The 26992-nt window shown below is 50.6% G+C and overlaps 1 protein-coding gene across 6 annotated transcripts in view; it reads right to left on the bottom strand.

Annotated features, from left to right (window-relative positions):
* Nucleotides 1–3359: 3359 nt before the first annotated feature.
* DAAM1 (dishevelled associated activator of morphogenesis 1) overlaps nt 3360–26992 on the bottom strand; it is a 97345-nt gene continuing 73712 nt past the window's right edge. For 5 of the 6 annotated variants that reach the window (XM_042799145.1, XM_032992467.2, XM_032992469.2 and 2 more), the window contains 11 exons: nt 23125–23154; nt 21629–21732; nt 16457–16541; nt 15575–15681; nt 13730–13818; nt 13363–13531; nt 12502–12609; nt 10322–10382; nt 9542–9673; nt 6672–6842; nt 3360–6244 (listed from right to left, as the gene is read on the bottom strand). In XM_042799145.1, the coding sequence (XP_042655079.1) occupies nt 6035–6244; nt 6672–6842; nt 9542–9673; nt 10322–10382; nt 12502–12609; nt 13363–13531; nt 13730–13818; nt 15575–15681; nt 16457–16541; nt 21629–21732; nt 23125–23154 (1266 nt within the window). In that variant the 3' untranslated portion in view covers nt 3360–6034. The remainder of the gene's footprint in view (nt 6245–6671; nt 6843–9541; nt 9674–10321; nt 10383–12501; nt 12610–13362; nt 13532–13729; nt 13819–15574; nt 15682–16456; nt 16542–21628; nt 21733–23124; nt 23155–26992) is intronic. The other variant, XM_042799146.1, reaches the window with a different exon arrangement.

The following is a 26992-nucleotide window of genomic DNA, read 5'->3' as shown; positions in this document are numbered from 1 at the left end:
TGGGCTGACTCCTAGGTGGGACTGACAACTAGCCCACCCCAGACCACCACGGCGGAGGGCAGCTGGGGAGATGCTGGTGCTGCAGCTGGTGAGGAAGGAACCCCCCTGGATGAGTCCTACAAATTAAAACCTCCTCAGGGTCACAGATGTGGACAAAAGCAGCAAGATAAATTTCTCTGAAATCGCTCACGCAGCAATTCCCTCACAACCACGTAAATGTAATTTGCTTACCTGTCCTAGCAACATACTCTGAACTAATGTCAGCATCAGGGAAAAAAAAATACTCTGAGTAACCAGGTCACTTATTTCTCCAGTGAAATCTAATGTGCTGCAGCAACTGTGCTTCTCCCTGACCTGTGCCTCTGGCTTCTGTGCTCAGTCTGGTACATTTTACAGAACATTTGGTAATATGCTGTCCCGGAGGTCATGTCAAGTTTTGAATGCAGCATATGAATTGTGGCTTCTTTCCAGAAAATATAACTTAAATGGTGATTGCCCTCTGCTTTTAAATTGGAAGATTTGCTGTAGAAACTACGTCTTGCCTGAGTGCTTCACACTCTGATTTCACAGTAAAAAGGGTCTCGGGTAGAAATTGGGAGCTGGGTGAAGCACAAGGCTGGAGCTTCCTCATCTTTCCTTGGACTCAGAGGATGCTCTGCACAGAGCTTGGCAAAGTAAAGCTATGTTAGCATACACAAGCACAAATTCAAGCAGATGGAAAAGCTCCCAGTTCCTTGCAGCGCCCAAAGCCCAGGTAAAGCTGCAGGCACTGTCCCAGCCCGGCTTTGCTTACAGCAGTGTCTTGGAAAACCAAAGGGAGGGGTTAGGCAGCAGGAACATAGTTCTGTTGGGCTGTCCTGTGTCTTCCAGACTTGCTGTCGTGGTGCCCAGGGTAATCCTGGTTTAGGGCAGCTCTGCTTACTGTTTCCCAAATACACAGCGCATGTGTCCTACCCCTCCGGCAGAGCCACGGCTAAGCTGAGAGCACGGGTACGGGAGCAAATGCTGGAATATGGGCTGGTAAAGAAAGTAATGGAAAAATGACAATTCAATGACTTATCTTCACAGATCTGCCCTGGGAACGGGGAAACACCACCTTCATGTTGAGTTCATGTAACATCACAGCAGAGTGCAAGGAAAGCTGGGCTTTAGCCAGGGCAGCCTGCATGAAACAGGCTCCCAACACCAATCCTTGTGTTGGGACAAGTCCTGGGGGGCAAAGTAGTGGAGTGGGGCACTCTGTGCTTTCAAAAGCCATGAAAATAAGCTCAGATGACCCATGAAAGTATTTTGAGTTAGTTTATCTTATATGTACGTGCATTTGTGGTGCCTGCATGCACACACAGAGCGTGCGCCAACCTGAAGCTCAGGCAGTGCCAGAAGTTGTAGCAAAGTCACACGTTGTGACCTTTGGCATTTTGACTCAAATTATGATAGCTAAAATTAAAATTAACATTCCTCAACTATGTTGGGGGAAACTTAAAATTTAGCATTTTAAGTAGTCCACAGCCAGAGAACACTGAACTTTTCTAATCACAGTAGAGATCTTGCAGAGGAAAGCAAGAGGCAGGATTTATTTTATACTCAAGACAGCTGTAAAGCCATGAAGTCTGGAAAGTACCAGCAGATGGTGGTGCTGCCTTTCCTGAGGCTCTGCTGGGGCCTGGCAGCGCAGGCTCCTGGCTTTCTCTCTGACTCACCTGCACACACTCATCAAGCCTGGTTTAAGGTTAAAAATAATACAAAATGCTCAGAGGTTTCAGGTCAGAGCATGGCAGATTAAAATGGAGGCCTCAGCTTTTCACATGCATATATTGCAGGACCCTGAGCAATGCCAGGGAGAGAGCTCGCAGGAGAGATATCTGCAGGATTTGCTGCAGGAGGGAGGATGGGAACAGGGATGGTGCTGGCTCACAGCCTCCCTCCTGCACCCATCAGCCTTCATGTCAGCCTGGCCTCTCCCATGCCCCCCCAGAAGCACAGCTCAAGGGGCACGGTCACTCCACGGCAGAAGTTGGTACAGAAATACCCTGGTGCTTTTATGGGGGTTTCATTGCTCTGCATTGAGGGATGAGCCTGTTCTGGAGGGCTGCGGATCTGGTGACGGGGCTGTGCGAGCCTGTGACTTTGGCAAAGTGCAATTTTACCCCAGAAGATCTGCTTGAGCGGTGACATGAGCACTGGTGTCGGGGACAGAGCCAGGACGGGCAGTGTCCCCGCTTTGCCTACCCTTGCCCGAGGGTCTCCGGGAGGGACGTCAAAGCCTGACAGATCCGTTGGTCCCACTGCACGCTCCCTTGGGAGTAAATAAATATTTTTGGACGTGGAGTCCGGCAAGCTCCTGCCAACCTGGCACCCTGTGCCCCCTTTGCCAGTGGCACCAGTGCTGCCAGCAGGACTGGGAGCCTGGTGTCTCCCCATCGAGCCGTGTCTGCCCTACTTGCTGAGTTTTGCATGCAATGCTGTGTCTGCGTCAGGTCACCGCCCCAATCTCTTGACTCATCTTTTCCAAGCCGGGGCGTGATGCCAAGGATGACAGGTTGAGTGCGGGAGATGACACCTGACACTCCTCGCCCCGGCAGGACTCCCAGTCACCCCAGCCTTCGGCAGTGGGGGAAAGCTGCTGGGCTGGAGTGGAGCACAGCCAAGGCTGGCTCAGCAGGTTTGGTGCCATCGACCCGGGTGGCCCCGTGGGGCAATTTCCCCGGGAGCGCCGTGCCCGGCAGCTCCCCTGGCACCGGCAAGTCTGGGCAGGTTTGGTCCACCCAGCACACCCTCCTCCTGGCTTTAACTGGAGGGAGCAGCCAGGATTTGGGGTACAGAAGCCCTTTTTCGGGTGAAAACCCAGCCAGCCAGGTGGAAACGAGATCCTGGTGACGTGGAAATAAATTTCTAGTGACAAGAAAACATCTCTGGTGGGTCTTGCTAGGCTTGCTCGAGGCACGGTGTCCAGCCCAGCCAGCACCGCCTCGGCTCTGTCAGCTGGAGGAAGGGAGATGATCGGATCCTGTGACACAAAACCAGTGGCTGCCTCGGTGCAGGCTCCGAGAAAAGCCGGTCACCAAGGTGGGAAGAGGCCCTAGAAACAACACAGTGGGGAGAAATGAATGGGGTCCCTAGCCGGGAGGTGTTTCGGAGCCCACACCTGGGTGACGGTGAGGATGCTGAGAGCCAGGAGTGGAAAACCCCCGCAACTGCCTAAAAACCAGCGCGCAGGGAAGCGGTGACGTGGGGGTCATCAGCCGAGCCCAGCAATGCCTGCAAATACCCCTGAGAAAGAGCCTTTTCTTCAACACCTGCCTCAATCCCCAAATACCCCATTTTTTCCCCCAACAAAAATTACTCGTGGCTCTGCCATATACACTCACCGAAATTGTTTTTCTTTATTGCATATTGCCGTCTTAGAAAATGTACAGTCTCGTAACATTACACAGCATTTCCCACTAGCTACGACTACTAACATCCTTGCACCTAACAGACTACCTCAGCCACTACGAAGCTAATAAGGTCCAAGACATATACTTCAGTTTACAAATTATTATGGAATTATTTTTTTTTTCCTTTTTGGCATTATTAAAAAAAAAAAAATTGTCTTTAAAATACACACCCAAGAGAAAAGAGTGGCTACTTACACCAGCACCAATCTAAAAGTAGTTTTCGACAATGGCACATGGAATTACCTGCACACAGCCTTTGTATTTATTTATAGAGATATATTTTTTTTTTCTTTTTTTCTTTTTTTTTTTTTTTGGAAAGAAAACAAAGAAATGGCAAACTCAGCCCGACAACGAGGCTGTTGTAAAACAACTTTAAAAAAAACCCAACAGGTTTGGAAGGGCAAGAGGAAATCCGTCAGGAAAGGTCCTGATGTGGCACTGGGGCCGCGGAGGCAGGAGCCAGGGGTGGGTGCTGGCGGCTGAGCCCGCACCCAGGGACCCCAGGAGGCAACTGCCCTTTCCGACTCCCACCGCCTTTCGAACCAAACACGTGTGACCAACCATTCCTTAAACCATCAGAGGCCAGACTTTTTTCTTTTAACCTTTTTTTTTTTTCTTCTTTTTTTTAATATTTTAAATTCCCCCCAAAGTCCATTCCCTCAATTGTATCAGCCCCATTTTTTCAGCCATAAATAAAAAATATAAATAGAGGCACTTTAGTTAAGGAATAGTATTATCATTACCTTTTGTCTTTATTTCCCCCTCCTTCTTAAAGCAAAGTGCTTAACTCTACCGTTGAACATAATCTGCAGGTTTTGCAGCTGCTTAGACACGAGGTGCTGGACTTTTTTTGCACTTACCTGCTTTATTTATTACTGCTTTAAATGCTACTCAGAAAGTCTTTTTTTTTTTTTTTTCTTTTCTTTTTCTTTTTTTTTTTTTTTTTTTAATTTACAGTGCGTCAAAAGTTGCAATGAAGAAAGGAACAAAATGGTAAAACCACAGCTCCTGACAACTCTGGTTAGAGAGAGATTTCACAGCTTTCACTCAGCACGCAGACCCCGTGGCCTTCAGGTGCTTAGAACCATATTTTTTTATACAAATTAGTTTAAACAGCACTTTTGCTATACAGTACATCTAGTTAACTGACATCCCATACCCCACCAGTAATACCGATTATCTGACCAAAAAAAAAAAAACCAACCTTATTTCAAATAGTGTTAATATCTAGTGCAACAGGGACAAACTCAGCTCTCCACAGGAAAAAGAACAAACAAACAAACAAAAAAAAAGGATCACAAAAGTATTGGTGGTATAAAAAGGGTTTGTTTTGTTTTCTTAAAAAACACACCACAAATAAATAAAAGTAAAAAGTAACAGTCCTCTATATACTCAGCATAATTTAAGAATAGAAATGTTAATATGTTAATGGTGGTTACTTTTTATTCTCCAATTCTTAATTTTCTAAACCTTTAAATTATTACTCCCTGAGAGCTCTGAATTATTTTTATTTTTTTTTTTTTGTCTTTTTTTGGACTGACATTTGACAGGTAGTTCTGCTTACAAATTTGCAATGACAATGAACAGCAAACCAGTTGAAAAAAGGACCTGGCTAAGAGACAAGCGTTTCTTGGCATCACTGCTTCTGTGTGGCTGAGAAAGAAAAGAGAAAAGAAGGTAGGTGAAAGCTGGTGGGTTTTGCACCAGCCCCTTTGTATATCAGAGACCTTCGGTCCTGACCTACCTTTACAGAGGATACAGTTTGTCCCATTGAACAGAAAGCAAGAATAAAAAATACAACGCAACAGTTTATGCTCTTCATCTCCTCTGAGAACCGACCTTTCCCACCGTCTTGGGCCAGAAAATGTTATAAAAGTATAAATACATCTGTGTGGCGTTAGAGCAATAAGCACTTTGGGGTAGACTCTTTCCTTTAGCAAGGTGGTGGTAAGAGGAAAAAGAGCGTTTCCCAAGGACGACGGGAAGAGCATCGCTGGGAGCGCCCGCGGCACCGAGCTCGGGAACCAGCGCGAAAGCACGGATCTGCGAGTTTTTCAGAATAATCACAACAACGAGGGGGGAGAAAAAAAAAATAAAAATACAACCAACGGATTAAAGTTCAGTCAACTTTTTTTTTTTTTTTTTTTTCTTCTTCTTTAAACCGCTCGGCTTGTGTGCAAGGCGTCCCCCGCAAACAGCCCGGGGGGATCCAACCAGGAGAGCGGTGGGGAGCGACTTCCCATTGCCTTTGGGGAACCGCCGGCGTCTCCGGGCTGGGTCCTCTTGCTCCGCGGATGCGGCGTTGTGCTTGTGCATGGGGAGAACTACTTTTCGGAGTGGGTCGGAGGGGAGGAGGCAGCGCTGGCACCCATCAAGGTGGGCTGCCCGCACACCTCCACCTGCGCCCCCGACCTGACTATATACACAGTATATACACACACGCACACTCACCCGCGGGGAGAAAGAGCGTGCCACTGTTCCGCTTTGAATCGCAAGGCAGGATGACGGGAATAACGCCCCCCCGCCCTCCCCAGCCACTTCAAAAAGGCTAACCCATGGTTTTTTTTTTTTTTGCTGGGTTTTGTTGTTTGTTTTTTTCAGAAGTTGAGCTTGGTGACGGGCCTCTCGCGGCCGCTGTCGGCCAGCTGGTTGGCGATGCGCTTGCGGTTGCGCTTCAGTTTGGAGAGGTCCTTATCGAAGACTTCGCCCGAGCGCAGGGCCGAGACGAGGTCATCAAACTCGCCGCCTTCCTCCCCGCTCTCCTTCGCCTTCCTCGCCCTGCGCTCCCGCTCCCGCTGCTCCTTCAGCTAGGTGCCACGGAGGCGGGGGGAAAGGAGACATCTCACTCTCATGCAGGTGGGTTGTGGGGGTGCCCAACGCATGCACGGTGACCCCCAAACTCATGAAACAAGAGCAGTTTCCCACCCCAGCGCCAGCGTGCGAGAGCTGGTCAGGGTTACTGATGCAACCCACGGGCTGAGGTCCACAGCCCCACGGCTGGTGGGTCACAGCAGCCCACAGGCAGCACCTGCTGCCCATTTTAGCTCCAAGATCTCATCAGCCCAAGCCCATTAGTTAATTAAGCAATCAACAGTGAAAAGCCAGCGGGTGTAAGAGAACAGAAGCTCCTTGCCCAGCTGTCAGTGCTCCCCATGTCACCACGGGGACACGGTGGCACGGCTGCCATCCCCAGGTGCCCCGCGGATGCTGTCGGACTCGCCGGTGACCGCTCACCTGTGCCTCCATGCGCGCCCGGCGCTCCTCCTCCTCCTTCCTCCTCCTCATGTTCTCATTCTCCTGCTTGGCCTCGGTCACAGCTTGAAGGAACTGGTCGAAGATGCCGAAGAACTCATCAGGCTGCATTTTGTCTGTGTCTTCTCCAAAGTGCTTCACAGCCTTGGAAAACTGGGAGAGAAGACAGGGGTCTGTCAGTCTTGGAGACAGCCACCGCAGTGGTGAAACTCCCCACGGGAAGCCTTCAACTTGATGGCCACAATGGAGAGCAGGGCTTTACTTTATCAAGCTGTGACTTAAACACGAAATAAATCATGTGGTATTTTACCTGCTGCCCTGTAAGAGCTGACCTGGATCGCTCCTGAGTCCCCTCTCCCCTTCACTCCTCTGGCTCTGCTGAGCCTCCCCCCACCCCAGCTCAACTTTATTAACTAAGCAGCAGTAAAAGCAAGGAAGCAAAACATTGTGGGACCCAAGACCGAAGACATAAAACTAATAGTAAACACGGCAGGGGAAGGGAAACTCGCACTTTTAAGTTTTTCTTTGAAGTATTTTTGGGCTATTATTTATCATTGCCACATGCTCTGCTATTGGAACCAAATGTGTTGGTGAAACTTCTAAAAGACATTTCTGCCCACGCTCAGGCACAGCCCTGGGCAGGGAAATAGGGAGTTTTCCGGTCTTTCGTGCTGTTTGCACACCATTAATGTAAGGGAGTCGAATGAGGCCGTAACAAAGGTCAGGACAGGACATCCACGATCTGCCAATGTGTCCCGGTCCCCAAGGAGCCCGTGAATCGTCCTTGGGACTGACATCTTTTGTTCTCACTTCCAGTTTGTTCTCACTTCCAGTTTGAAGGAGACTCTTTGTGCACACAAAGTTTGTTAAAATCGTGAGGGCGCATTCGGGAGATAAGCACGCTTAAAAGAAAAACAAAATCAAAGCACAAACAGATTTATTAGTTGCTTTGATTTTGCTGGGTAGATGGAGAGGAACATTTTTAAAGCCTGCCTGTATGATTTAGCTTTATTTGCTGGGGGCCCCAGGCTCCTCAAAAGACATTTAGGGAATTTTTATTTCTTTGTTTACTTAAGAGACTTAGCACTTCAAAATGCAGGGAGGAATCAGAGAGGTGCCACTATATAAGTCAAAATAATTGAGGTTATTCTTGTTGATTTTCGTCAAGATATTAAATTCTCTGCCACGTTACAGGAGATTCTGGGGGGAGGGGAAAGGCTGAAAATGTTATCCTTGCAGGATATAAAGTTTATAAAACAATGGTGTTTCTGCTTTCCTAAGAGAAAGCAGTAACACAGTTTGAAACTGGACATGTGTTTAAAAAGCAAAGAGCTGGTGCACTTTGCACAGCCCATCCTATCCAATAACCATGGGAACAGCTGCACATTGCCTCAGAGTGGACTTCGATGGGCACTGGGGACCACGACCAGACCTCCTCCTCCAGATCCAACCAAGTCACAAGAACAGTTTGCAGATCATTCATCATCACCTCCACGGTCCTAACTGACTGCACAGAAGATCTGCCAGGTTACCATCAACAGTTTAGAAGGGTGGCCTGGGCTTGCCATGGCCTCAGGAAGGCGATGGGCAATCATAATGCCCAAGCATGGGTGGATGGTCTGACGGACAGTGCCAGTTGGGCATTGGTACAACCAAGGAGAAGGAGGTGGTGACACTTGGTAACTTTTGTCTTTGGAGAGGTAGCTCATGCGCTGGGACAAGGATGGGACCTCTAAAATGGCCTGTGCTGGACTGTCTCCCTGACACTTCAATCAAGATGAAGGCCAGGCCACGGAGGAGATACTGATCTTGGAGGAAATGGAAACCAGCTGTGTGTCCCTTTGCTGAAAGAAGGGAAGCAAAAGGTGCTTGGGGATCACAGATGTCAGCCAACGACCACCACTCCGCTGTGATTTAAACCAGCCTGGTAGGGAGAAAAGGACAACATGGCGAGAGGTCACTGCATGTAGCTGCAAAGCACTCACCGAGGCATTACTCCAGGGAAGGCGAACGTTTTAAGTAGCTTCTCTAACCAGGTCTGAAGTTGGCCTCAATTCATGTCACTGAGCTCCTCTCCCTCTTCTCTGGAGAGAAGAGCTGGGCAGGTCTCAGACCAAAGTTACGCACTGGGTGTTATTTTGCCCTATAGAAGTGGGGTCACTCGGGCAGCCTGAGTTGTCTCTTATATCAACCTCTCGGTGACGTCATGTCCAACCTGAAGACCTGGTTGCATTTTTTCCTCTTTTTCCATCAATACCAGACAGAACATCCTGCTTTCTTGCCACTTTTATCCTTCAGTGGCAAAGATGCCCCAGCTTCCACGCTCCTCACTCTAAAGCCATTAAAGCCAGGATATTCCCATTTTAAGACATGGAAAGCAAAGTAAGCCCTCTAAGCTTGCGTGAAAGCTCACCGAAACTCAGATCCTCACAAATGACCTATCATCTCTTCCCCTCATGGACACAACTCTCCCATGGCTAGCCCCTGCCTTGCACTTCCAAAAGACAGACAGGTATCTCATGGCTTTCTACAGCACGTCCTGCATCCCAGAGCAGTCTGTTGGCCTGACTTGTGATGTCCTGGTGTGTTGGGTTGTGAAGCAGGAAAAAGGCCCTGCCTGGCAACAGACAGGGACGTCGTACCCATCACCCGCTTCAAACAAACCATGATGAGCAGACCAGCACCTTTCTCATGTCAGGGTCTCAGCAGGATACTTGCATGATCTTGTGGGGGAGGTATCTGAGATGTTAACACACAGCATGTCCTCTGGGAGGGCCAGGACTATCCCTCCCCTGTTGGCTGGACGGAAGGCTCAAACGCTACCCAGATCTCAAGGACGTTGGTGACCTTACCAGCTCTTTTGCTTCCATCAGAAGATCTTCAACATCCGAGAAACTGAAGCTGGCTAATGTGATGAACTGGCTGACGACAGACACAAACTTGTCGCCTGTTTGCTGAACCTGAGACTTCTGGAAGTCCAGCTCCTTTGGGGAATAAAAAATGTAAATCTGGTCAGGCCCTGGCTGATGAGGGACACAAATCAGGCTCCAGTTGTGCCATTGGGTGTGTGCCTGCATCAGTGCCACAGCTACTGGCTGCACTGCCACTGCTGCTCCCTCTTGCCAGGCATGACACCATGGATTGCCCCCCTTTCACAATATCACACCTGCAGTACGCTTTTGAAGGCCAAATCCTGCAGGAGAGATGGTGGAAGCAGCATAATTTAGCAAGATAATGAGTCCTTTGGGATACATCCACCATTTCATCACCACCCCGGCCAGGCTGCAGAAGCGCTTCCCAGCCCGAGCCCCAGCCCGCTGCGGTTTTACAGCCAAAGGGAGACCCCTCGGCACATCACAGGTCCTCCACAGGCATCATCACTAGACTTACTCAGCCTCCCTTGGCGTATTAGATATAAACCATGCACGTGCCTAACCACACACAGTAACTTTGGTGCCAAAACAGCCCTAAGAGGACAGGCGCACGTGCAGGGCAGGAAGGAAAGACAAACAGATCTCCAGGATGTGAGATGAAAGCAGCTTCGCTGGGAGCTCCCTCGCCTGCCTCCCTAAGGAGCGATGCCGTGGTGCTCGGAGCCAGGCTGCACTGCATTTGATTTAAATAATACTTACAGTCTCCACCGCTCTCAGGCCGCTCCTCAGAGTGTTTATTTCTTTCTCCAGCTCCGTCATGCTGTTGGAAATGGCAGGATGTTAATTTTCAGCCTTGCCCGGCAAATTCTACAGCTCTCTGACCAACTCGACTGTGTCCTTCCATTGAAAAGACCCCCAGCGCTGCACACATTGCCTCCTGTTTGCAGGGCAGTGTCAACCCACGACACTTGAGCAGCAAATTGGGCTGACAGCCTCTAAGCTAGGACAGCTGTGTATCTCAAAGTGGCTGTAGTTGCTTGTTTTAAAGCAAAGCACTTTTCTGTATTTTTAATCAAGGGGACTGTGCAGGCTTAGCAAGCTCGGCAGCCTCCAGACCTCTCCAAGGAAAAGGAGCGCTCAGGAGCGGGCTTTGCTGGGCACAGATTTCTCTTCCCCTCTCGAGGACCAGCTTGATAGGCTTAATGTCCCAGCACACAGCAGACAGTTTTTCAAGGTACTATGGTTAGGTAAATGCCATGTAAAGCATCTTTCCTAGCAGCGAGGGCTTTAATAAAGGGAGACAACCCAAATATAGAGAAATAAAAATAAATCATCATGTCTGGCGCTGCCTTTGTTTACACAAGGCTCAAGCCCCCGATGAGCTTCAAGTTCAAGTGCTTATGGATTTCTACCACTGCATCTGAGGGGAAGATTTCTCACAAAGACTCAATGACCACAGGCTTGACATCTTTCCAGGGGTGTCTGTCCTAGGGCTGGGGTCCCTGGAAATACTGACGTTGGGTCATGGGGCAAGCATTCCTGGCAGGTTTAGTCTGGGAAAAAGCAGTTTTGGGAGCCCTGTACTCCAGCAGTTCATTACTAGCGGGGGGATTGACAGAGGCGGCAATTTTGTTTCACAGCTGCAGGGCTGGGGGGAATTTAGGGTTTTCCAGAGCTTTAGAAACTTTTCGGTTTCACTCTAGATTGGACCAAACCCAAATATTACATACGGTGTCCAGTTTAGAGCAAAATGATAAAGTTTAGGGGAGAAAAAAAAAATTTCTATGCAGATGTTTTCTTTCCCATATATGTATCTGTACAACAGCTGCAGACGCATGAGCATGAGAAAGCTGGAGCCTCCACCAGCGAGGAGTGTGCCCTGCTCAACCATGTTCTCAGCCAATGCCTACGAGCGCAGCCACCCCACAACTCTCCTTGCACACCACGATTTGTCCTGTCACTGTGTTTAATCCCTATGGCTGATAATTACTTTAAATTTTAACCATGAGAATGCTTGCTTTGCACATTACAGATCTTCCGTGGGGAAGCCACTATTGCTACAAGAGCACTTTGAAACCTGAAAGACCCTTGAGCCGCCATAAACTCCATGCATATTTGCCATCCCCTCTCTAAAAAGGTGAAATTTAAGGCCCTTTTCATGGTCATGGCTAACACGAATGCGTGCTGACTGCAGAAACATGTGATCTTTGCTGCTCAGGTCCCTGAAGCAGCAAAGCCCGTAAGCTCCTGCTGAACTTTAAAACTGAAACAGAGCCTCATTGATTTCAGAAGGACTTCAGCACATACTTGAGGGCTTTGCAGAGCAACAGCAGATTCCTCCTGCACTTAAAAGTTCAGTGGGTGTTTAAGGGCTTTGTTGAAGCAGAACACAGCTCCAAACAGGTCACCGGGAGGCAGGCAAGGTTGAAAAGCTTGTTGCAGACACAAGAAGCTCCACGTTGGTGGCAAAACAGGGGCCAGGCAGGACCCGGAGGCAGGTGAGCCCCTCGCACCCCTGCCTGGTCCTGCCCATGCTGCAGGCAAAGCCTCCCCACCACACGCAGATAAACAGCTGCCCTTTATCTGCAGCCACACCACAACCGCTTCCTCCCGGATTACTTAACGTACCATTAGAAATTAATTAAATGCTTCTGTGGTGAGATAACAACAGGAAACCGCTGCTCCAAGCAGCTCTCCTCCCTGGCGGTCGGAGGCTCACAGCCCTTTGCTGCAAGGACTGAGATTTAAAGCCACCAGGTGATGATTCCTTCTGCGTCCAGGGCCGCTGTCGGGCCAGCGTGGCCGCAGCCCAGGGCCCAGCCCGGCGGCCAGGATGCGGCCGGGGGCACGAGCAGGGGAGGGCGACATGGAAAGGCAAGCTGAAGCGAGGGCAGAGGCACTCCCAGCGCTCCCTAAGCACCACCTAAATCCCTGCTTACTTGACTTTGGCTGCCTGTGGGATGTCTCGCAGCTCCTCGTGCAGGCGCAGGACTTTGGGATATTTCTTTTCAACGATAGTGATGAGATAGTGCAGAAGGGTGATGTTCCTAGGAGAGAGGAGCGGTGAGGTTAGCGTGGCAGCACCACGGGGAGCCGAGAGCTCTGTTGGAATCCCTGGTTAAATCCCAACCCTGGTAATGAAATATTTGGGGAATTCTGCAAGGATGCTGCCCGCTGCCTGTCTGGGGACATGGGATGGGGCTGACTCACGCACAGCCACAGTGCAGAGCAGCCTGGTCCCTGCAAGGGGAGGGACCCTGGGGAGGGGATTTGAGCATCACCGCTCCCTTCCTCCATTGTCTTTACTGATGGATGGGAACAGGCAGGTTTGAGACCTGACCCAGCTCCTCCTGCTCTGTGCCCAGAGCTCGGCGGGGGAGAGTGAGCCAGGCGATGGCTGCAGCAGCTTGAGGGGGCTGCAGAGGGGGTTCCCATGGAGAGGAGCCCCTGTGACCCCTCCTCCGACCACTGTGCCACAGCATGATGGCTCTTGGCTTGTCAAAGGGTGACAAAAACATTTGGAGGATGAGCCTCCTCATCAGCCTTGGCTGCTGTTTAGCCAGCCCAGGAAGGAAAGCCCCCATCAATCCTTGTGCTGATCTGCAGCTTGGCTTTCCTCGAAATCTGTCCTGCTTAAAAAATGGACACTTGCATCATCGGACGTGCCAGATGGGGCAGCAGGAGGGAGGGGACCGCTCCCACCTACCCATGTCCCAGAGGCAACATTAAAGGCCCCTCCATTCCTCCAACATCCCTGGGGCCTGCGGGCGCTACTGGGGATTAGGGCAGGAGCTGCTCACTTGTCAATGCTGGACTTGGTGTCTGCGATCTTGTTGAGGCTGGAGATCTTAAACCCAAAGGCGTTGCCCCTCTGGCCCTTGTTCATGTAGTTCCCGAAGGCCAGGACCACCTCCAGCAGCTGCTGGAGGCTGCTGCTCTGCAGCACGGCCTTGGAGCCGGCGCGGATGGCTGAAAGCAGAGAGGTGTGGGACATTATCCCCAGCCACAACAGCACACCGCTCCCCTTTTCTTGCAGCAACCCCTTCAGTGCCCCCATGGCCAAAGAGTGACCACCAAGTCCCTCCCTTCCCCTCTGTCACTGCAACCTCCACGCAGACCAGGCTCCCTGTGCTGGCACAAAGCCCCTTAGCAGGTCCAGTCACTTGCCTTCCACCTTGGGTTTGACTTCTGCAACTCTCTCTGCAAACTTCTTCTTGAAGTAGAGAGACTGCAGCCTTTGCTGATAATGGTTTATCCTGGAAAAAAAAAAAAAGAAGTGCAGTTTGAGCTTTGCTTGCTCCAGGCAGAGCTCAGCTGCTCTGCTGCTCCCAGCTGTGCTTGTAAAGCACGCTTCAGCCATGGTGATTAAAAAATAATGACTGCATTTCTCCCTGAAACTATGCTGGGATGGGAAAAAATGACAACTGAAGCTACAGCTGTCCTGGGGTGGATCCAGGTGGGCTCTCAAGCACATGCTTAAGCCTATCCTTAATTCAGTGGGTTCAACAAGTGCATTTTTACACCCTATTGCTATGAACAGACAGTTCTTTTACAACCACTCCTTAACAAAGATGCTCATGAGGTTTGGGCTGCCAATGGCTTTGTGATGAGCTGCAGCTGGACACAGCCATACCAACTACCAGCATGAATGAAACTGGACCTTCAGAGCCTCAAAATGACAGCCTGGGCTGGAAAGCCATCAGCACAGCCCAATCCAGACCTTTCCTGAACAAGTTAGGGACGGCTCTACTCATGTCAGCTGTATTTAGGCTGAACACGATCTCACTTGTATGCAAACAGCAGTTTGATTTGAGTCATATGGACCAAGGACCCATGGGAGATGTGCTCACGGACAAGGCCAGGGGCTACGCTGTCACTGCACTAATCAGAGGTGACAAAAACATCACACTTGCTTACAGACCACCGGGCAAATTAAAAAGCCATGCTGGAAATCAAGGAAAGTATTTGCATCAGCATATTGTGCTTTCCAAAAGATGGGAGGCACAGGAGCGACACTTGGGCAAGAGACTGTGAAGAAATGTGACTTGTGATAGGAAAGCTAATTCTGAGCTTCTTCCAGCCCCAAGGACTCATGTGTGAACTTCACAGCTCTGTCCTGCCTGTCTTTGACACTCAGCAACTACACGGTGCATTGCCCTGGTGTTCAGCGGCACATTTCTCACAGAGGACAGGAGCGTTTCTATTTTTGATCTCTCACTACAATCTCAGATTGTAAAACTCACTGACTTTGCAAACAAGTGATGTGCTTGAAGTTCAGCTAAGAAATTCAAAGAGCCCAATACTCAGTTGGATTTAAATAAGGAGCTTCAAGATTTTAAACCAGCACCTCTAGAGGATATGCATGCAAAAGATAAGGTTATTCATCCCTGAAGACTTCTAAGGCTTAAATGATTGCTACCAGGAGCATGAAGGAATAACATTTCCTTTCCATCTCATATATTCTCAGGAGTCCCAGGGACGAGTCATTCCTGAGGTGAGGAGTAGGACTCATCTACACAGCAGGGCAAAATTTACATGTATCAGTCTTGAGGATTCCCTAGGACATGTTTGTGTGAAGGGAAAAGGAGGACTCTGCAGCGTTGTTATCATTCAAACAGCATTTCCCACCCGGGCCACGATGCAGATGATGCAGTCTTTCACAGAGCTGTGCCAGGCTGAGCTATTCTCCCCTGAGTGAGAGGGGGAGTGTGTCTGGACATGTCCTGGGAGGCCAACACCCCACTCCAGAGGATCCATCTCCCCATCTCTCCACCCTGCTCTGTCTAGCTGATGCTTGCCTGGGATGCACAACCCTGATTTTAGGAGCACAGCATCACAAGCAATCCCTACGGGTGGAAGCACCTTGCTTGCCCTCCCGTCCGTTTGGCCCACTCATTTCTTGATGCGAAAAACAGTCAGCAGGGCTTATTTCCCAACCAGGCTCCATGACAGTCACCTCATGACCAGCCCGTGCAGCCACTGGCCAAAACACGTGTCGCCCGGGCCACCAACCTGCTCATTTCGAAGAGGAACCGGTCAGCCTTGGCCATGCGGTCCAGCTCGTGCTTATGCTCTTCCAGCAGGTCAATGTCACCCTTTTCAGGAACAAACTTCAGGAGCTAAACAAGGGAAATCACACCGGTGGACATGAGGTCTATGCACAGTTTTTCAGAAGCAAATCAGTGATTTCTTTGCTTGAATCTACTACCTTTTCAGCATGTACAATGACCCCAAGGCACATGTGAAATAAGTGTTAGCACTGACCCTGTGACCTTCCTCCCATTACTCAATCACGTTAAGTGTCTCTTGCTTCTGCCCTGCCATCACTCCAGTTTTACAACAGATGTACTACGTCTGCTCCACTGAGGTTTCAACATCAGCCCTGCCAGAAATGTCAGGGACTCTCCTTTGCTGCAACTCTACCTATTTGCAGATGGAAATTTTGTGCAATGAATCCTCCCATGTCTGCTGAAAGTACAGTTACCAGCTTTAAGAACAGGTGAATAATATGCTTCCAAAGGAATTCAGAGGGGTCAGAAAATGGGATTTCCCTTTTGAGGACTGCACAAATGCCGCACAAGCTTTCAAAAATAACCCCCCACCAAGCACGAACTTTAAGCCACAGCCACAAAATGATCAACTGGCTCAGCCTTGGGGTCCCAAGGCAGATCTGGCTACAGACATGGCACGTGGAGGCCAAGCCGCTCCCAGCACTGATGCTACAACCGAGCTGCTTTCCTGCTGCTCCAGCCCACTTGGGTAGTTTTTCAACATGCTGTCAGTAAATAATTTGGAGCCTCAACACGCTTAAAGCTGTGGTTTGGTCCCAAGTGCCTTGCACAGAGTGGTCGCAGCATGAGGCAATCACGGAGGAGCACGAAACACGTTGCCCACCTGCTCCAGCATGTCTTTTGGGAGGTCCTCCTGCTCATCCATCGTCAAAATCGCCCGTTTGATCTCCTCGTTTGAGAGTTTCAGCCTGGGAGGTGGAGGGGAAGGGGGGTTATTCCCAGCCCAGCAATCAGGCAAGGTTCAGGAGCATTCCCTTACACACCCATGCAACACGAACAGCTTCACTCCTGGCCAGCAGCAGCATCACAAATAACACTGTACAGCGTGTTATGAAGAAGAACATGTGAGAAACGTGGTAGGACCCGTGCTCTGCCACAGCACAGCACGGAGCAGCCCTGGCCCCACTCTGAACCAGGGTTCTAACCCCACCAGCTAAATCCCTCTCCCCGCACAGCAGCTGCTGTCCCCTATTTTAGAGTATTTCATATAAGCATTCTAAGTAGTTTATTATATGTGTATTAAAATATACATGTGTATATGTGTATGGCATCCCCGAGGGCCATGGGGGGTCATGCTCCCTGTCAGCAGCACACCCCAGCCCAGGCTAAGGAGCGGAACCATTGCCACAACCCCCAAGGAAAATGTGCCCAATTTCTGCTGCTTTTATTGGATTTGAACGTTGCCTCCCCCATCTCTCCCAGCTGCCTTTGGTTGAAGCCTCCCTTGAGGAAGGAAGAGAAAGGAATCTGAAATTTGGGAAATGGAGGCTCAGCAATAGATAGATAGGAAGATGCCCTCAGCTCTTCCTGGGCTAGAGCAGCTATTAATTATAGTTTAATACATTTGCAGCACTCCCAGTGACTGCTCCCTGCAATCACTCTGATTGTAAAAGCACACATACTTTTCTTCACGTTTTTGCACTGCGGTTGATAAAATAATCTAAATGCAAAAGAGGGAAAGCACAGGAACTCCTGCAACTCTGTCTGCCAGTACCCTATCCCTTGCCCAGATTGCAGTGATGGTTAAAGCCACTGCAAAGGATACAGGTTAAAAAAAAAACAAAACAAAACAAAACAATCCCCTGTTCTTGCATGCAGGAAAAAGTCGTACAGTTGAAAGACCCATTTGTGGGCTTTCAGGAAATCCATCACCCCAGTCTCGGTGATCAGCGCTGCCACAAGATGCTGAAACACTGGTTGTGGCTCAAAGGAACGAGCTGAAACCAGAAACACATCCTGTGGTGGGATGTGAGACCTTGTGTCAACCTGACCAGCAGATCAAAAAGAAGATTGGGAGCTGACTTGATCGCTCCAAGTAATTAAACGAGGAGGGTATTTTTCATCTTGGCATCTCTTCAGGGAGCAGACTGAGACCACAGACCTGGCTTTTGGAAGATGAAGCTGAAGCAGGAAGGGTCCCTGAGACCAGCGCAACAAGAGCTTGGTTTAGCTTGAAATCTTTTGCTCAAGACCTGAAGTGAAGGATTAGCTTTATCAAGGCCCATGGATCTTACAGACCTGGCAAGTAACTATTTGTTCCTTATGAGCTCCTACTTCTCATCCCACACCCTGTCCTCTCTTGCTTCCTGCTTGAGGGAGCCCTCCAGGAGAGGGTTTGTTAAACGAGGAGTGAGTTAAAATTTCACCTCAGCCAGGGGAATAAGCACAAAGGCTGCACTGAGCAGGGGCCAAGACAATTTCTAGGGTTGCCCCACAAGGAGCTAACCCAGGATCCATGGAAAATGTCTCCTGTGATGCTTGCAGCGATGATCAGCCATGCCCTGGGGACACCCTACCTGTCCCATGGCCGGGATGGACATGACCTGAGGTGGGACATGAAGGTGCAGGAGGACTCCTTACGCCCAAGCAGCGACACAAGAGCTCAGACTGCCAACAAATGTCACATCAGTCCCTGCCTTGGCGAAAAGCAGACGCTTGCTGGGTTTGGACATTTGGGGGATCCCCGTGTGGTAAAAATGCTCCTGGGAGAAGGGGGTGGGTAGGCAGCTACCGTTCACCCAAAGCCTTAGTGAACACCTAAAGCGCACAGTTTCCACTGTGATCGTCTCCAGGAGGGTGGTGAAAGACGAGTGTGACTTTTGTAAGCCCGGCTCATTAAAAGCAAAGTCAATAATAGAATATATTTTGAAAGAATAAAAGAAGCTGAAAAAACTTTTCTCAGGAACCATCAAAACCCAGCACCAAGAACAAGAGCCTGCCCCGGCATCGGCAGAGAGCAAGCGCGGGGCGCCAGAAGAAAACAGCTTCTCAGACAATTTGATGGGAAAGGGGCCAGTGAAAGCTAGAAGCTTATCTATAACCACAATAATTATCATTGTTGGCAGCAGCTGTCGAACGCGAGCCGTCTGAGAGGAACGGGGTCACAGGACTCGCTGTCACAGGGATTTAAAGCCAGCAGCCCGCCGATGCGAAGTGACAGCTCGCCAGCCTGACAAGCGCAGGGCTATTTTGCGTGGCTTTGGTAGAGTCCCGCGGAGGATGTAATAAGTGTGAAGGGAAAAAACGAATTCCGCCGGGAAAGGGACGCGCCCTCTTGAAAAGCCACATTCATTTGAGAAAAATGCTCCATGCCGCCTCGCCGGAGAGAGGAATCAAACAAGTCTTTCACTGCCAACACAGGCAGAAAGCGATGGAGCAAGGGCTCGATTTTCATCTTGCAGAACACAGCACTAAAAATACAAACATGTAGACAGGGAGCAAAAGCAAGGACACTGTGGGTTCCCTGAGGAAGACCTGATAAGGCACTGATATTGGCAAAGAATTCCCCCCCCCCAAAAAAAAAAGATGAAAAAAGCAAGTGTTAAAACTATTCTTGTACTGCATTACAAGCCAGAGGAAAATCCAGTGATCTCACTGTGCAGTAATTTCTCCCAAAGCAAGGGAAACAGGCAAAAAAATAAATCTACAGAGAGAGATAAATTATCTCGCTGGCCATAATCTTTCCACGCTGCAAGCCAGACAATGCCTGGTGAGCTTACAAATGTCTGGGCTAAATCAGGGGCCACGCTTGCAGGTCCTTTCGCATGTGAAAAGTCTGCTTGCCCCCGTGGTGGCTGAGCCAGCGAGGCGGGAGGACAGCAGCCTGGCTGTGGCGAGCCACCCTGCGAGACCAGGTTAAACTGAGCCTTTTGCAACATTGGGACTGGCGACCCGCTGCTCTGCCCGGTTAGGGATGGGCAACTGGGGCGGGCAGGGAGGAAAGGATTTGCCCAAGGTCACACAGAGTCTGCTGGAGATGCAGGGGATGGACCTCATCCCACCAGCCTGGGCTCCATCCCGACACTGCCCTTCCTTTTAGCTGCTTGGCGTCAAGACTAAATCACCCAAATGGAGTTTGAGGAGAGAAACTTGATTGTGATCCCTTGCAGAAATGGGAGAAGGAGCAGATTTGGCTGCTGCAGTGATAGAGAAATGCCCCTGCCTGGCTGGCCCCTCTGCCCATGCGCCCCATGGGATGAATCCCAAAGCACCTCCAAACCGGCGCTTGGCACACGCCACTGCTTCCCCAGAGCCGCTTGTCCCCGCAGAGCACCGATGCTGTGGGACGTGCCCAGGAAAAGCTGTAGGAGAGGCCTGGGGACCACCCCGCAGGGCAGGTCTGATCCCGCTTCTCCCCTAGGAAATGACCCCAAGGGGAGGGCAGGCAGCCAGCGGCCTCTGCGTTGGCCTTTTTGTGGGATTAATTACTGGCGACTCATTTCCAGCCATCGCTGTCTTGGAAGAGAAAGGTTTGCTGGTGAGGTGAAATTAAGACCTTTACTCAGTAAGACACGCAAGATACCTTTGAAGTTAAGTGCTTGGGTAGCTCCCCTTCCCACCGAAGGGGCTATTTGTGTGCTTAACTTTCGTTTATACACTTAAAGCTCTGTCTGAATTACACCTAAAGCCACTCTGACTATGCTCAGCTTAAGTACGCCAGGGAGCATCCCAGCCAGTGCCCTGAATCCCATTGCTTTATTTGCTAATAGCTGGCTGCCACAGACGTACTCATCTGCCTGATGCTTTAAACTCTGCTTTCATCATCGCTCTTTTTATTTGGACTTCTAGGAAGTACGAAAATCCCCAGAAGCAACCCAGAGCAGAAACAGCCATAAACATGGCAATTTTACCACTGAATGCTGCGGCTCATGGCTCGCTGCACTCATCGTTCCCGCTGCCTGCGGGGCTGTGGACCACCTCCGGGAGAGCTTGAATAAGCACCAGAGACTGTGAGCTACCCACCCAGAGGGGTTTTTCTGCAGACATCAGCCGCTGTATGCTCCCCAGGGAAGGAAACCAGCCAGGCTGCCCAGGCGAGGCACCAGCTCCGCTGACCCACAGTCTGGGAAAACACAGAATTTGAGCACCGCGGCTGCAAGCCCAACCTGCCAGCGATGCTGCTCCATCCTGGCTGGTCCTGAGTGGCACAAAAGCTTCTGTGCTTCCAGGCAGCAGAGTATTTCTGAATGGAGCTATATTTTACTGCTGTTGGGATTTTTTTTTTTTTTTCCTGGGTGAGTCAGAAACAAGTGGCATTTTCTACTGCTGTTTGGGTTGGTTTGTTTTTTTTTTTTTTTTTCAAGTAGCTATGCTGATGGTTCATCCTTTCAGACCACCGCAGCCTGGCTCCTCCTTTCTCAGGAGTCAGTCTTATTGGTATAGTTTATCTTGCCAAAAAAGGCCTTTTTTATCCTCCTGGCAGCAAGCCGGAGATGGGATTACATTGCTGGTAGCAGTGCTGAGCCTGCCCGGTGAGGGGCATGCAGGAGGCTGCCATCCCAGTGGGGCTGGGCAGCTGTAAGAGGGGGATGTCCCCTTCCCGAAATCCAGATGTGGCACAGGACACCCATGTGGGTGGCCAGGCCCTGGCTGAATTACGCTGCCGGCACCCTGCCGATACCCAGTGACTTTCCCAGCCTAAGACAGACCCTCTTCAACTGCTACCAAAGAGCAAACTAAACCCAGGCTGAGGAAGATAGGAGGTGAAATCAACTCCCCTCCCATCCCCTGCAACGGCTCACTGGGTACCCCCAGCCCCTCTGGGGCTCTCCAGGGACACCAAATTGCCATGTACCTGGTTAAGCACATCTCCCCCCCCACCCCACCATGAACGGTGTAAGGCTATAGCTGGGTTCAGGTGTCGCTGGCTCTCCTCCCGCACTGGCTCCTGTCATTAAACCCCATCCCCCAGGGATAAGGAGCACCCCCTCCAGCCCAGGGCAGGGTATCAAGCATCCCCCCCATTCCCTGGAGGGCAAGAAGGTGTTAACTGTACCTGGAGAGGAGGATATTGCAATTCTGAGCTCTCCGGCCATCTATGACTGAAAGCTCCTTGACTTTATGCCTGGAACTCAAAGTGTCATCGATAGCATCTTCCTTCTACAAAAAAATAAGGAAAAAAAAAAAAGAAAACCTGAAGAAAAGCCATGGAGAACCAAAGACATTGAGTACTTTCAGCACACAGCAGCGTGATACACAGTGGGTCCCCATTAATCAGGAGTGTCACCACGGGTTACGGGTAAAACCCATAGCCTGTAACTGAAACACAGTAAGTCATTTCATAAACCAGAGCTGGCTTTGAAGCCACTGGTTAGAAATGTAAATATTTTCTCAGACAGGGAAGATTTAAAAATCTGCAAACACACAGGCGCTGCTGAATAAATAAAGCTGGGCTTTCTTAGCATACATATTTGTGATACTTCATTAAATCCTCGCATGAAATATTTCATTATGGGCTGCTGCACACACTCAGCATCACTCTTGTTCTTCAGCCCTGCTCCAAACATCTGCAGTCGCCCTTCACGCATCAGTACTCCCAAGCAAGCTAACCAATACAAGCTACCAGACTTGCAAACACAACCTGCAGCATTCACTGTTCTTTCAGTGAAATTCTCCCAAAATATGGGATTTGAAAGCAGAAATTTGTGTGGCATAAGCACCTACATCTCCTAAGCAGCTTAAATACATTACCTTCAAATGAGTGGCAATATATCAAATGGTGGTTGCGGGCAAACAGGCAGATCTACATAACAGCAATTTTTCAGGGTTGACCAAGGGGTTCATGTTGCCCCTCTGGTTTTAATTTACCATATCACATGCTTTAGTAAGGTTAATCAATTAAAAGCCAGCTATTCAATCCTCCTGGAAGGAACACAACCTGGAGCTGCAAGGTCCCATGCGCTACAGATCTGCACTAAACGTCTCTGAGCGCAGGAGAGCTGGCACACTGCCACCGCACGGGTTGAGAGTGAGCAAAGAAATTCCCACTGTTTACTCTTTTTCTTGTTTGAATGAAAAAAAAACCCAACAGCTATGAAAAGCAGGAGGCTGCTGGGATGGGTTGGTAGAGAGTGAAGGCAGTGGCAGGTAAAGGAAGGTCACCTACCACCAGCTGCCCCTCTCGTGTGCCTTACCTGCTCTGACCACGATGAAACAGAGAGCTTCAACCTGCAGGTATGAGTTTATTTATTTCCATGTTCTGACAAGCAAAAATGCCCAGTGGTAGGAGCTTCTCTGTGTTAAGCCACACCTGAAAATTTAACCCCTGGACTCAGATGTTGGCTTCCACGTCTGATCAGAGAGCAGAGAGGGCAGTTCCTTACTCACCAGCCTCCCTGGCACCAACTTTCAAGCTGTTCCTCCTTTGTACCTCTCTGATTTAACCCCCACCCTGCCAGACATTAACCCCCCTTCCCAACCCCCATCTCCATCCCCACACTTGTCCTGCTCTCGCCACTCGCAGGTGCCGGGCTCCTGCGGATGCTCTCTTACCTGTCTGGAGTTACCGTTCACAAAGAAGTCCTACGGCCATAGCAGAAGCATGGAAAAAGGCAGTAAAAACACATGCAGTTCAGTGATCTTGGCAAAACCAAAAGGAAGAGAAGCACAGACAAGGGGAGGGTGCAACACGGGGGGCTTGGTGGCACGGGGAGGCACGCGGGGTCTGCCAGCACCGGAATAGGGGGGATGCACATGAAAATGTGGTGAGGATTAAAGGATGTGCAGAAGTTGATGGGAGAGGGGGCTCTGGGAATGGATCAGGTCAAGGTTCTGGTGTGCCAGGAGGTGAGGGGACATGCAACGAGGTGGGAGGACACTGGCCAAGCCCTGCCACTGCTCTGTGTGAGAGTCGGTGAGCGCTGGCCCACAGGCACAGCACGGCTCAGCTCGCTGTGCCGGGGAAGAAAATTGCTAGTTTTTGCAAATCTGAGGGACTGAAGTGCCAACATGACTGCCAGGAAAAACAGGGCTTTCAAGTGGAAATAACGAGAGGCTCATCCCGGAGCAAATCTGGCCGCAGCAAAACTTTACCGTTTGCCATGGCAACACGTTTCCCCTTGCCTTTTCCTCGGACAGGGACAACCCATCTTCTCCAGGGATCAGCAGCCTGGCCAAATGCCACCCTGATGCCCCACCAGCACCATGCTTCTCCAAAGACCTGGCTGTCCTGCTGCACTCCTCCCACCAGACTGGAAGCATGTGCAGCAAAGCCGGTACCATACTCATGTGCACACACAAGGGTTTTCCCTCCTTGTTCCCTGAGCTGCATCTTTTTTTTTTTTTTTTTTGTGCTTGGCTCAAGAGAAGAGCCAGCAGCTCCATGATGGGGAGGGAGGTTTCAAAGGTGCAAAATTTTTTTTTTTTCTTTTTTTAAATAAAAGATGACAGGCAGTGAGCAGAAGAGATAGGTGGGTCCAAATGCAGTTGGTTTACAAGGGTGATTTCCCTCCAGCCCCTCTGTGCCAAAGTGGCTAATGGCCCACATGCCTGGTTCGAGTTGGTCATCCCCAAACAGAGCCCATCACTGCTGCCTTTTTAAATGAAACCTTGTTTACACAGGTTTTCCCCTGACTGGCTGCTGAGGCTGGATCAGCCCAGGACCCACGCGTGGCTCTGGGCAGGAGGATGGGAGAGGGCTCTGTTAGATGCCACCAAACACCCAGGGCTGGGGGACCGGCACCCGCCTGGGGCTGAGCTGTGCCAATCACAAGCCCGATGGCTAAAAACCAACATGTCAGGCTTTCCTCGAGCCCACAGAAACGCCACGGCCAAGAAGCAGAACAAGAGGTGCCAGGAAGCAAAGAGACATCAGCCAAAAAAAAGGAGCGACTGACCCTTTCTTCAGCAGAGGGATGGGCACCCGTGGGGTGTGGTACGGGCACCCCAAAGCGGCACTGAGCGTTCCCCGAGGCAGCATTGCACCCATCTGCATAGAAACATGTGTCCAAAACCTGCTATGACCATCCCCAGGAGCAGAGCTCTGGCAATGCCACCACACCAGGGGCTTTGCAAGGGAAGGGGGAACTGCAGACCCTGAATAAGAACACGCAAGCTGCCACTGCTGTACTTCAGGGAGGTTAGATGAAAACCTGTATGATTTAAGCTGGATGTGAGGCTGTTGCAAAGGTGGAATTTAACTCCATGGATCAGTTAAGGTTGAGGATTGGTGTTTCATAAAACAACCTCTTCCCACCAGGCTCCTTCATGGGGCAGGCACAAAGCACACCCACAAGCTGCAATGGGTATCTTCTTGTTTGTTTAACTGGCCCTTAATTAGGAAGCCTTCCTTCCATCCTGATGCTCGGATCTACCCCACGATGCTCAGACCTGCTCCACACTGCTGGAGGGCAGAAGGAAACGGTGGTGTCCTGCTGCAGTCTCCTGCTGCAGGAGAGGGAGGGCTCCTCATCCATTAAGGTAGATAAAAGGCTCATTACAAAAACCCTCCCTCTACCTCAAACCAGCCTCGCTCCTACCCCTTCCCCTTGCACAAACCATGATCCAGCCTCTGCTGCAGAATGCTGGTGTAAGAAGGAGTAGCTTTAAGTCTGTTGTCGCTATCCCCACAAACGTCCCCCACCCCTGTTACCCCTGGCCCCTGTGCAGGTCACTCTCACTTGCATGAGGGAGCTGGAGGCTTTTCTTCTTTCATCCTTTTTTGGGAGATTAATTCTCACCCAGCTCACTGCTAAGCCCCTGGTTCAACAACACGTATTTTTCAACTTGGCCCCTGCTCTTTTACATCACTCACCGCTGCGGCACCTGCCAGGACTGCCCTGGTTGTGTCTCTGCCACTTATCACCATCACTCCCAGCCTCTTCCCCTTGCAGGCTCTCAAAAGATCTCCCACGGAGGCGCAGACCCCTGTGTAGCACATTTAAATCCTGATGGTCCTAGACTTGCTCTCCATCACTGCGTGCACGTCCTTAAGCATCTACACCCAGCCCTGCCGGGGTCCTCACGCCACAGCCTGAAATGCAGAGCTCCTGTTGGTTTTTCTGTTACATCCAGCAAGATTGGTAAATGCTGGTATTACGTATGGGACAGGGAGGGTACAGGCTCTCCTGATAGCTCAGGGCAAGCACCCACGCTTCGCCCAGCGTGGGACAGGGATGCTCCCAGGCTGAGCCCCAGCAAGCCCAGAGGGCTCCTGTCCTCCTGTGTGGAAAGGGCCTTTCCCGAGAGCTGCAGAACTCACTTTATAGCCTGCGTTTACATCCCAGCCTGTGACATTGGAAAAGCATTTAAAGAGATGCTTAAAATTAAGTACATCATTAAGTCTCGGGTACGTGCGCTACTTAGGGGTTCCCAGGCACTGTGGCAATAAAAATAACCAACTCCCACCACCAGCAGCCCCGCAACAGCTACTTGGGGGGTGGGTCTGAGAGCTCTCTGTGCCACGCACACCTCTGCATGCTGCTCCCAAACCCTGCTGAGGTGCCCGCCACAGTGAGGAACCAGCCAGCCACGCAATTTTGGAGCCCTGGTTCTGCTGGGGCACGGTCAGGCAGGCCGGCCCTGACGTTCCACATTGTGTCTGAGGACAAGTGAGAGGCGCGATCGCCAAGGAAGTGATTTTCAGCCAAGGGCTCGAGAGGGGGGAACAGGGAGGAGAAATCCCTGCTTCTCCACCGCCTGCTCAGAACAGCAACCAACTTTTGCTAGAGCTCAAAACCGCTGCAAATGCTTAAGGCATTAGTTTATCCTCCTTTCCCGCAGGGACAGGACGTTCGCACGGAGCTCCCCCAGCCCCACACCGTATGCAAAGTGCCCACGTGCTGGTGTGTGCACGGCAGCCGGCTGCGGGGCCGTGCTGCCAGCAATGCTGGGGCACACAGCTAGACACCCACTCCCCATGCTGGGACTGCAAGCGGGGGCACCCTGGGGACTCCCCAGGCCCCCACGTTCTGCTCTTTTAGTCCTCATCCCGCCTGGGGCGAAAGCCTGCGTCACAGTGCTCCTTGCAGCATCTCTCCCTTCTTGCTGACCCTGAATCAAACTAGCCGCTTCACCTAGCAGGACCTTGCCCAAGCCAAATTATTTTTAAATTCCTGCCTGGCAATAATCCGCAGCGCACCAGGTGATTCACAGACTCAGGCAGTCAAGCCAGAGGGCAAACCATCCCGCTGACACACCAGGTTTCTATTCTTGCTTCCCTTCCATTTCTATCTCCTCTTCAGTCTTGCCCTCCAGTAGGCATGAGTCAAGCTCCAAAAATGCTGGGGGAAAGAGTCAGCACTGTGGTCACCTATTGCCAAACCAGACTGGGGCAGCACGTACTTCTGGTGGATTACTCTTGATATTTGCCCTGCACTAATCCACCCTGATCTTTCCCCCAATTAGCCTCTGGAAGAGATTA

This window comes from Tyto alba, unplaced genomic scaffold (assembly GCF_018691265.1).
Source record: "Tyto alba isolate M040663 unplaced genomic scaffold, T.alba_DEE_v4.0 Super-Scaffold_29, whole genome shotgun sequence".
Lineage (NCBI taxonomy): Eukaryota > Metazoa > Chordata > Aves > Strigiformes > Tytonidae > Tyto > Tyto alba.
Note: the sequence above shows the minus strand (reverse complement) of the source record. Positions and strands in the feature narration are given on the sequence as shown.